The 12,287-nt window shown below is 43.3% G+C and overlaps 1 protein-coding gene across 1 annotated transcript in view; it reads left to right on the forward strand.

The window, feature by feature from the left end:
- Window positions 1-12,287, forward strand: part of Atp8a2 (ATPase phospholipid transporting 8A2) — a 492,798-nt gene that overhangs the window by 158,734 nt on the left and 321,777 nt on the right. The window contains exon 24 of the mRNA XM_032917468.1: window positions 3,430-3,494. Coding sequence (XP_032773359.1) covers window positions 3,430-3,494 — 65 coding nt within the window. The remainder of the gene's footprint in view (window positions 1-3,429; window positions 3,495-12,287) is intronic.

Raw genomic sequence — 12,287 nt, forward strand, 5'->3', positions numbered from 1 at the left:
AATTATTTCCCAGAGAATTTGGTCAATGAATACCTGCATGTGGATGGATAAAAACCATTGTTAGGCACCATGATACAAGATTGTCTCATAGGCTAGCTACTCCAGTAGGAATCAGAAGGTCCAGGCAAAGGCCCATCACCTAGAGGTCCCAGGAGCAGAGGCTTCCTCACAGAACCTGGTTCCGGGGCACCTTTCCCTCAGACATTTAGGCCTCCTCAGGGACCCTTGCCCATGGAAGGATGTGCTTACCTGGCCATGTCTTGTGAGCTTCCAGTCAGAACCTGCGCTATCAGTGTGAGCTGGCTGTCCCCACTTTACCTGGGAATGAGGACTTATCCCCTCTGAAGGAACAGGCTGCGCATAGACACTAGCAGTCTGAGCAGGCGCCAGAGCTGATTGCTTTTTTAACAGTAAACTTCTAATCATTTTATATGTTTAATTATGTAATGAGGTTTTTTTTATTTAAAATAAACTTGTAAGATCATAAGAGTTTAAAGGCTTCAGTTGATAGGTAACAAAATCAGGGACATCGAGGGAGGTGAGAAATTATTTGAGATGAAAATGTTTTCCATCCTCATGACTTTAAAATGGAACGGATACACAGTAGCATTTTGGTTTCATTAACTCCATGTTCCTAAGAACAGTAAAGCAGACCGGAAACTTGGCATTTTCTGTGTGCTGGTTTGATAGATGATTATCCCACGGCAATGAGGAAGTGACAACTGTGTAGTTCACAAAGGTCTCCTCTGAAATCCCACGTGAGACCATAATGACAAAATTTGAAGCTTAAAAAGATGAATTTTTCCAGTTCCCCCAAACACAGCTGGTAAGCATGTAGGATATGGCCCCCAAAGGCAAGATGGTCATTTATTTATATAAACCACTGTCTCTCACAGGACATACATATCCTAGAACTTAATTTGACTAAGTTAATTTCTAAGGTATTATGGAAAAAATACACTTAAAACTAGTGTAGCAGTTGGCAGGAGAGTTAGTGGTAGAGCACGAGAGTGGGGGGCACTGGGTTCAAACCCAAGCACCGTAAAAATAAGCTTTAGGGCTGTCGGAGTGCTTCAGCGGTGCCTGCTGCCAAGCCTGTGACTTGAGTTTGATCCCAGGAACCCATATGATCCAAAGAACCGACATGGAAGGAGGGGAGAACTGGCTTGTGGGAGTTGTTCTCTAATGTGCATGTGTGTGTGTGCACGTGTGTGCACATACACAGACACAAAACATTGAAAAGTTTTAATTGATTTTGAACTCTGAAACTATTATCAGAGGTAGAGATGGATGCAGACAGACAATTGCCAAAGAAAGTCAATGATCCCAAACAGAACAAATCTTACCAAATCTATGAATGAGCTCTTCTGATGTGCCCCTCTGAGAGAAAGCTGCCAATTAATACAGGAGCATCCAAAGCCCCGAGCAGCTTGATGCCGAGTTTAGAATGTAAACACGGTGTGGACATTGGAACAGTGCGGCGGCCCCTGTCCCTACGTCTTCCACCTCCAGTTCCAGAAGCCAGATGTTTAGAAAGCTCTGGAATCTCTTTAATAGATCCTGAGCCAGGATCATGAGACCTGGACACCTTGGGCAATCTCAATCCTGAATTCCACAGTCTGAAATGCTGAGATGCTCACTCTAGACTCGTTTGGTCTCTAAGAACAATTTTAGCTTGAGAAACTCTGGATTACTTCTTTGCATGATTACTAAACTTTTAGGCTATGGCTTCAAAAATCTATTAAAGGCTATGCTTTTGTCTTTATAGTCTGTCTTCTGGGTGCTTTTGCTCAATATTTATTCATTTAAAAATGGCAATCCGAGTGAAGGTCAGGGTGTACATTCCGAAGTAAACAAGTTAAAATATTTATTTAATTTTTCAAACCCACGAAAGTTTTTCTTCATCTTGTTTGAGTTCTGCTTTGTGTCAGTCAGAGGCAGTAGCTTGTTTCCTATGATCCATGACCCCCAGGTAGTTAGCTAGATTTCTTGGACCCGGAATAATCTCCCTCCTGTTCGGAAGACAACTGTTGGTTGCCGCTGATGTATGACTGCCACTACTGTTCCTTTAAGGGTAGCCTGCCGTGTTGATAGTTGTTCCAGTTCATTGTCATCACAGCTGGGAGGCCATATTGATTGTTTCCCTGATGTAGCAGCTTACATAGTGTTTTCTGATATTATGGAAGCTAGAGTACAGGATGGAGGCTATCAGGTTAGATCCAGCTTGGAACTTCTGAGTCCTGTGTTTGGAAGTGTATGGCCTTCAGCAATAGGAACTTAGTGCCTTCCACCTCTGAGAGACAACTGAGGGAGGCAGCAGTCGCCTACATTGTCTTAGGAGCCACTTGGCCTTGAGAATAACTCAGTTTTCTCTTACGTGGTGCTGGAGTTTTTGTTAGTCTATGTAGCCTGCCTCTCTCTCTCTCTCTCTCTCTCTCTCTCTTTCTCTCTCTCTCTCTCTCTCTCTCTGTGTGTGTGTGTGTGTGTGTGTGTGTGTGTGTGTGTGTAAAACATAATTTAATTTTAGGTAAATATAAAATAATACAATTATTTGAGGCTTTGTCCAACATTCTTAGTGTTATTTATCTTAGAGAAGTAGTTTGATTTAAGAACAAGATAGAGGTTGATTCTAATTTGGAAATACTTTTATTCTAAATCTTTGTATATTTTAAACTTAAACTTAGGTTCACTTCTTTAAATGGAGACTGCATTGCTCTTTTAGCAGGAGTATGACTCCCTTAGTATGCTAGTATTCCTGAAATGTTAGAGAATTGCCAGCTTTAAGAAGAAAGGGTGATCTTGCTTGTGCGGTAGCCGTGCTAACCAGGAGGACATATTCTGTTCATCTCCTTGGTCTGCTGTTATTTTAGGTCTACCAAGGTTTATCTTAAATGCTATGCAAGAATAGCCAGGATAAAGAAAAAATGCACAGAAGATTGGCAAGTACTTACTTTAGCCATTAGTTGTTAAAGTCTTATCAGCTAATTCTCTTCAAGCTGTTTGCAAGGGAGTCTGTTTAGGCTTATGTCCCTAGGTGATTAAGTAGACAGAAGAAAGGAGATTATAAAACAGACGTCTGCATATGTATGTAACCTCAGCTTCAAGTAGGGTGGAGACAGAAGGATGGCTGGGGCTTACTGGCTTCCAGCCTGACTGAGAAAACATGGACTCCAGGTTCAGGAGAAGACCCTGCCTCAAAGAAATAGGCCGAGGAGTGTAGAGGAGGACACCATAAGCCCTTTTCTGACTTTCACTTGAGTACACAGACTGGGTACTGGACACACATGTGTGCATACACTTTCACACACACATACAAATAAAAATTAAATTAATAAGTCTTCAAAATAGACGAGAGGTTGTATCTGCCATTGAAAACTTAGTAATTCACAGAGATAAGAAAGTTCACATGCTGTTCCTTCTCCATTTCAGGGTATTCCTGTCGGTTGGTGTCACAGAACATGGCCCTTATCCTATTGAAGGAGGATTCTTTAGATGTAAGTTGTTTCTCAAACGTTATATCAAGACATAGCTGGTCTTGCCTCTTGCTCTTGCCCTCTTCTCCTTTGTCCCTTCTCTCCCCATTCCCCTCCCCCCTTCCCTCCACGTGCTCATGGCCGGCTTTTACTCCTCTCCTCTTCTACTCTTCTTCTCTCATTAAACCTTTCCATGTGGAAAAAAAAGACATAGCTGTATTAAATTATGTGCTATAATTATTAATGTTTGCTTTTGTTCAAAACAAGTGTAAAGTACTGTGTTTAGTTTGCCTTTATGAACGGAAGCCATAAGGTCTCACCTCTAAACATCAAAATGTTGTGGGGGTTAGAGCATCACCTCCTGGTAATGCTGTACTCGCATGGGACTGAACATTTCAAATGGGTCAGTTTTGATCTTCTTGGCTTTGTTAACTATGAGGTTTTATATGAAGCAGTGCCATCTATGATTTCCGTGATGTGGTAATGGCTGATTCAGTGGAGGATCCTGGGGTGTCCCTCATGGGAGATGCCTCCCAATACAGCTAATAGTCAAGTGTTGGGAGTTACCTAGATTAATGTAGCAACAGGATACAGGTGCACTTAACTCTCCAATACCAGATGCCAACAGAGCATGGAGAGCGGAGCACTTCGGGTGCCAGAGTATTTTTATGGACAAGCATATTCCCGGCTGTGCTGGCTGGCTTTATGTCAGCTCTATGCAAGCTTGAGCCACTAGGGAAAAGGGAGCCTCAACGAGAAAATTCCTCCAAAAGACTGGGCTGTAGCCAAGTCTGTGGGACATTTTCTTAATTAGTGATGGATGGGTCGGCAGCTTATTGTTGCGTGTGCCATCCCTGAGCAGGTGGTTCCAGGTTCTTTAAGAGCAAGCCATGAGGAACAAGCCAGGAAGCAGCACTCCTCTGTAGCCTCTGCATCAGCTCCTGCCCCTAGGTTCCTGCCCTGTTTGAGTTTCTGTCCTGACTTCCTTTGATGATGAACAGTGATGTCGCAGTGTAACTCTTTACCTCCCTAATTTGCTTTTGGTTCTGATTCTTCATCACAATAATAACCCTAAGATTCTGGCTTACGACTCCCCAGAAGACAGCAACGGGGACTGATCAGTGGTAACTGGTGACCTGGTAAAGCTGTTCAACAGGAAAGTATTAGTGAAATATGAGATTCTATTTGTCCAGACTTCCGCTAGGTTCAGGAGTTACCCATAATCCCCCTTTTAGGTGGTATACTTAATACCAGTGTTGGGAGCAGTGCCTGGGCTGGTACACTTTGAAAGAGAGGATACATAGTTTGGAGTTCCTGTTTTTGAAAACTTGGGAGACTCTCTACTGTGAAGACAAGTTCTCTTTACCCCCTCAGGGTCTTACGGGTAAGAGCCTGAGCCCTGGCTTGGTGTTGAGCCCAGTATATCACGGCAAGGTGCCAGCCTTGCATGAATGCTTCAGGGTGCTTCTCTGTAAGGCTTGTTTTTGTTGTCTGAGCAAAGCATCCTGTCACTCATACCTGGGACAATCAGCTTGTAAATAGAAACGATTTATCCTGTCACTCATACCTGGGTCACTCATACCTGGGACAGTCAGCTTGTAAATAGAAACGATTCATCCTGTCACTCATACCTGGGTCACTCATACCTGGGACAATCAGCTTGTAAATAGAAACGATTCATTTGGCTCCTGTTCAGGCTGGGGGTGTTATTTGGCCCTGTGGACATCACCCTGGGACCAAGCCATGAGCACATAGGGCTTGGTGGAACATTCAGTAACCAAACTGTATGTTAGAAGCCTGTGATCTAATGTCATGTCTTATCTCACCTCTTACCTTCTCTGGAGCACTGAGGAGACCTTCCTGGGACACAGTGTCCTGATGTCCCCGGCACGCCCAAGTGCACATGTCTTATTTTACTTTTCATGACTGGAGATGTGCTGTCTGTGCACACACATGTTTGCATTGTAAAATAAACCATGAACATTTTGACACACAGCTCGATGGCATTAAGAACATTCACGTTGTTGTGCAACTGTCACCCCCTTCCATTCCCAGAGATCCTTTCTGCATTCTAGACTAAAATTCTGTGCCTCTTAAGTAACATCTTCCAGGCTGAAGAGATGGTTTGATGGGAAAGGAAGCCTCATGTGCAAGCATGAGGCCGAGTTCAGTGAAATTTTGGCTCCCAAAATAAAAAGCTGAGCATGGACTGTGTGTACCTACAACCCCAGCTAGGACTGGGGAGCAGACACAGGAGGATTACTGGAACTTGTTGGCCACCAGCCTAGTTCCAGGTTCAGTGTGGGATCCTTTCTCAAAAGAACAAGACAGAAAGTGATTAGACAGGACATCTGACATTTTCCTCTGGCTCCCAAGGGCATATAAGCAGATACATCCATACACACACTTACGTGTCTGCACCTACACATTCAATATACCCACATGCACACACACAATACAAATCATAATCACATCTCATTTCTGCTTTATCTGCAAGTTCTGGAAGTTACTGTTCTACCTGTGTATCTATGATTCTGATCTCTTTGCATTAGCTGACCCCTCATCACCTCATGTTAGTGGAATTTTATAGTATTTTTGATTATTTTTCTGAATTATTCCACTTACTATGCACAAGGTTCACCCATATTAGGGCACCTGGCATAATTTCCTCCCTTTTTTGAGGCAGAGTAACATTCTGCCGTGCATTTGAATCTTCCTCACCCTCCAGGTAAGTTCTGCCAATGTAACTTTAGGTGATTTGCTCATAAGTAAAGGAGAATTACCACAGTTTTGACACAGGAAATATAAACCCTGGGGATGTGAGGAGCACACGACGGCACTCGTGAACTCCAAAGCAGCTGAATTCGTGGAGAACAGAGACTAGGGGAGGAAGGTGGTGCTGCTGGGGAGAGTGAGGTCACAGGTAGAGAGGAGGAGGGAGTCCTGGTGTCTCACTACACAGAAGGAGGGAGACCATAGACACTAGTGATACAGCATAGCATTCAAAATAGCTAAAAAGAAGATTCTGGATGTTTTCACTGCAAAGAAAAGGCATTCGCTACAAGGGACAGCCCACATATCCTCAGCTGAGCATCCCGGTGTTTATAACCCTGAAGTGCTGCACGATTCTGCAAAATGACATGTGTTGCCATAGTGACACGTGTTGGCCTTTCTCAAATCTCCTGATCTGAAGCTGAAGGCATAGTGAGTGGCAAAGACGGACTTTGAATCAACGGCTCTGTCTGTGTGGAACCTGACTGCATTCTCAGAGATGTGCAGTAGTAGGTCAGCCATGGCCAGTGGTGGCTGCTCTGACCTGTTTCTATTTGAATAGATCATTCTTAGCATGAGGGCAGTGACCATGTGGTTAGGAACACTGTAGGAGAACTATTCATTGTCAGGTAAGACCCAGAACTATCTAAGTGAGCTCACCCTGGCTCTGCCCCTCATGGGAAGTCCTGCCTCCTTCATTTGCCCGGATGGTGTAGTTCTGCTTAAATGTATCAACCTGTTGGAGAATTCTAAGCTCCATTCTAACCTAATTTTCATTTGGTCTTAACATACTTGGTTCAAATCTTTATAACTTTATACCAGGAACTTAACTTTTAAAACATAATGACTGGAAGAATCACATTATCGAAACATGAAAGCTCTTGCTGCTTCTCTAACTATGCTGTTTCCCCCTCTCCTCCTTCCCTTTCCTCTTCTTGAGAGAGTCTCCCTGTGTAGTAAGGACTGGCTTGGAGGGAACTGGAGAGGTGGCTCAGTGGTTAGGACGCTGGATGCTCTTCCAGAGGACCCAGGTCCAATTCCCAATACCCATGCGGAGGCTCACAACTATCTGTAACTTTAGTCCCAAGGGATCCAACACACTCTCGTGGACTCCACAGGCACTGCGTGCACATGTGCATGGACTTCCTCCCAGGCGGGCTCATACACATAAAATAAAAATAAATAAATCTTTAAAAAAATACTAACTAGGAACTTGCTGTTTAACTAAACGAGCCTTGGGACCCATGATGTTCCTTGCCTCAGCCTACTGGGCGCTGAGCTTTCCAACTGTGTTTCTGTGCTGACCACTGCAATTGTGGCTAACCACATGTGGTAAATAATGACTGGCAACAGGACTAGGCCATGAGAACTGTCAATTGCAAGTAATCGGCATTTCAATAGCTTCTTGTGACTGCCGGCCCCCATGCCCAGTGGCATGGTGTAGGTAATTCAGAAGCCCTTTGTGCAGGGGCCCAGCCAAGTGCCAAATGCATTCATCTGGTTCTCTGCACACCTGTTCATGTCCTGTCAGTGACAGTCACAGTATTGCCAGGGCAGAGGCCAACGAGGTCACTGCCACCCACGAGCAGAAATGCTGAAAGTCACCATCCTGCTCTTTACAGAGCCCAGTGGCCTGGCCCTGCCTGGCAAGTTAAAGGCCCCCTGATTGTAGGCACGAGGCTCAGTTGTCCCTGGATTCTAGAGCAGTGATTTCAAGAGTTCAAATGAATTCTTGCGGAAAAAGGGAACTGTGCTAATTTGTAGAAATGAAAGGCCCTGACTATAAGGAGATCCCTCTACTAAAGGAATTTGTAGGCAATAGTTTAGAAAACGTGTAACTTTCAAAATCAGACTTGAAGGAATAGAAAGAAGAGAGCAAATATGCAGCCATAGAAATGTGAGGCTTTGACCCACAGGGTCCTGTAAAGAGGAACCACAAACCCTGGGATGCTTACGGTACCATTTTATAGATTACCCAAAGAACAGAGGACTCCAGCTTTATACGGTTCCAGGAGACAGGGAGAACATCGCCACTTTCTAATATGGTTTGATGCTTCAGGTCCAAACCAATAGAGGCAGGGCAACAAAGAAAATTTTCAAATTAACCTCAACAAAGAAGAAGAAAGTTCCTTATGATAGAATTGGCAAACCAAGTCCTGTAGTGTAAAGAAGATACGTTAATGTAAGCAAGCATCTCTGTTACCAAATGTATTGTGTATTTTACTTAGGAAAGATCCTTTCATTTTTTTAAAAAAAGTTATTAACATAGAAAAGAAAAATCATGAAATTATTTCACTTGGTGTAGGAGAAAGCCGCACTTATTATGGCTAAACGTCAAGAGAATTCTGGCAGAGGTGGGAAACCTATTAAGCTAATGTGGTACTGTGAAGACTTAATGCACTCATCACCCTTCAAAGCTTATGGTGAAGTGATAGTATAATTCTTTGAGAAGCCAACTATGGCACAGGCTGTCCCTGTCATGTTCCTTTTTTTTTTTTTTTTTTTGGGAGTTGGGGACCAAACCCAGGGCCTTGTGCTTCCTAGGCACGCGCTCTACCACTGGGCTAAATCCCCAACCCCTGTCATGTTCCTTTTAACAGTATCTACAGACATCGGAGTCATTTATGATTGGGGAAGTGTAAGGAATATGAAAAAGTCACCTATAATTAATGTTATTGTCAACGATGGGGGCAGAGTGTACCTGGAAGAGAATGGGGGTTAAGAGACACGAAGAAGGATGCCAAGACAAGAGTCTGATCAAGGCAACAACTTTATTTTTTCCCAAGGCTGAATTTATACCATAACAGGAGTAACAGGGACGGGGGGAAGTATGAAACATTTATGCAAGCCAAGGACACAGTATTCGTGTGGTCAGGGAATTGGCTGATGTTGACAGGATGTCAGAAAGGTCACAGGTTTGTCATATCTATTAGTCATCAGGATGTTGGTTTTTCAGAAAGGTTTCAGTCATCACATTGGGTATCTTAATGTCAGATGTTATCATATGATTATTCATCTTTACCACCACAGTTTTTATTAGTCTTCTGCAGCTGGCAGAGGATTTTCTATGAACCCAGTCATACTTAATGCTAACCATAATAATATCTATAATGGAGGTCTTCAAGGGCATGGCTCCCAACATGTTATGACTGTCAAGAGGAAGTTATAAGAGAAGCAATGGGTGAATCACAATGAGGAGTGAAGACTGACTGCTGGGAATTTTGAAAGAACTGAGCATTAGGGACAATTGAAGCTCCTTTGCACCCTTCCTTTGTCCAGTTGTTTTTGAGAACTATTTCATTCCTGTTTATGATTTCCCATAATGTCTCTAAGTTATGGCTAAAGTTGTGTGGTTTTGATTTTTCATGTTATATTAGGGTTTTACTGCTGTGAACACCATGACCACGGCAACTCTTATAAAGGGCAGCATTCAATTGAGGTTCAGTCCATTGTCACCATGGCAGGAAGCATAGCAGATATGGTGCTAGAGTTGCTGGGAGTTCTACCTCTTGTTCTGAAGGCAGCTAGGAGAAGATTGGCCTCCAGGTAGCTAGGATGAGGGTCTTAAAGCCCACACCCACAGTGACACATCTACTCCAAGAAGGCCACACGTCCTAATAGTGCCACCCTCTGGGCCATGCATATCCAAACCATCACATGGGTCAGTGACATATTTGAGATACCCTTGTGCAGTGTTCATGTCTGGTTCATATTTTTATTTTTTGGGCAGTTCCATTAGCTCTAGATAGTGTTTGGTATTTGAAATTTGGTGGTAGGTCTTTTGGGGGTTCTCTACTCTTCATGTCTTCCCAAGTGTTGCATAGGCAGGAATCTCTCTGGTTCACATCTAGAGGTAGGAAGGAGCCACTCGACTGTCTTCAGCTACACACACTCAGTTTCTATCCAGTGTGGTCTGCTGCTCTCACTTATCCAAGAATTTCCTTTGTCCCACGTCCTCAGTAACAGACCCTCAGTCCTTAGGACATCACGAATATATATGCTATGATTTTCCACCACATGCCTGCATCGTCTTCTAACTGAAGCGCCTCCTGGCTGTGGAGGGGAAGTTCCCAGCGGGTCTCTTCCCCTGCTAGCACGTCACTTCCTCTAATTCGCGATGGGTCTGCTGGACTGTGTAAAGAATGACATCATCAGCAATGGAAACCTTACTCCCTCTTTAGGCATTTTGGATTCGGTGTGTCCTGATACCTTTTTTGATGGCTTGCTGTGTGCTCATGTGTGGCCTTGGTCATTTGTAAAGCAGTTCTTTCTCGGATGATAACCTGGATTCTGTCCTTATTTCTGTTCTTTCATAGCCAGCTAATGAGACTGAAATTTGGAGAGCAGCATTTGCTGGACAAGTTCTCCATGTCCCTCCCCCCCCTTCTACTTGGGGGAATCTAGAGAAATGGCATCAATCCTAAGGGGCTTGGCAGCTGAGACATTTGTGTTTTATGTTCCAATCATAAGCACCAGGAAGCTAGTTTTATTATTTTTCTAATTAGCCACGTCTAATAGGTCGAGTTGGGTCATAGGCCACGGATTGCTGTGTCAGACCCACGGACATGTGGCTCCCATTGAATGTAATGAGGGCCCCTTGACTCTTCCCGCAGCTGCTGCCCTGCCTGTAGCCGGGATCAGGCTCCGGGGTGGTGCAGGTGGATTTTAAGCAAACATGTAGAGATTAAATAGCTAATTGGCAGTGATTTTGCAGAATAAAGCTGAAGTCTGCTGTATCCTGAAAAGGAAATCATGGCAGACATGCAAATAGCTTACTGTTCATTTTAATTAGTTTGAAGAGAAGACAAGATGCTGCTGATAAATCACCCCCAGATTCAAGTAGGGCTGAGGATCCTGGGCTTCTGTCTGGAAACAGCAGGGGCTGTGATGCCAAGCCTGATGTAGAAATGGTTTTATTTCCTCTATTTTAATTCGTTTGACTCTGGTCATATTGAAAGCTATTACCTAGTGGCCATATGCAGTTTTAAAAAATTATAGTCTAATGGATTTTGTCTTTCCCTTACTCACAAGCCATTTACAAAAGTGAACATTGTGTTTTAATTCCAGGAGTTGGTTTTTTTTTTTTTTAATTTTTACACTTATTTTATTACTCTATGTGTATGACTGGCATTAAGTATTTTGTATTTTTAGTAATATCCTTTGAGAACTGACAGGATTACTGTATGGATAGGGAGCAACCTGGGCAGTTTAAAAGAACAGTAATGAAACTTGAGGTACTAATAGCTCTTTGGGAGCAGACACCAGATACTCTCTTGCTGACCCTTCCTCCTTGAAGCATTCTTGATTTGGCTTTTTTATAGTGGTTGAATTTATGGGCTAATTTCACTGATTAGTTTTTGCCAGAGTTTTATCATATGATCCATTGAAATTGCCACTGTTTAATTTATTCCCTTTGGCTTTCCGTTCTAAATGCCGAATTGGAAAAGTTCGAGCAGTTCTGGGGGACTGGTGTAGGAACCAGCCCTTCCTCTGCTTTCTCTCTCAGGAGTCTCCTCTTTCAGCTTAACACCCTCCGTGTTCAGGTAAGACCGCAGTGTGAGGGGGCGCGAGCTCTTTGGACGTGTTGCAAAACACAAATTCGAGATGCGGCACACACACATTTGGACTTGATGTTGTTTGTCTGAATGGCCGTTGCTGCCTGAAGACTTCCTATTGTACACATCCATGTTAGTGAGGTAGGAGGAGACCATAGAATTATTGGTCTGCAAATCATGTACATGTTCCCACCATGTAAGCATGTGGGTCATGAAACTTTCCTACAGAAATGTGTTGAAGAACCGAAAGACCATGCATTTGAGTGGATAAGGTGTCAGTTTCAGAGGAGAGTTCTCCCTGTGTTCCAGAATTTAAGATATTGATGGCCTGAGTGATTTGCTGTAACTTAGATTGCTGGGTTTACTTGTCTACATTTTTTAACTTAAATCTAGAGTTTAGAACTTAAACTCTAGGTTTACATTCTGACAGTACTTTAGATCAAAACTTGTCATCTTCAGTGAGCTTTTAAAGTTAGGGTAGGAATAG

Source organism: Rattus rattus, chromosome 12 (assembly GCF_011064425.1).
Source record: "Rattus rattus isolate New Zealand chromosome 12, Rrattus_CSIRO_v1, whole genome shotgun sequence".
NCBI lineage: Eukaryota > Metazoa > Chordata > Mammalia > Rodentia > Muridae > Rattus > Rattus rattus.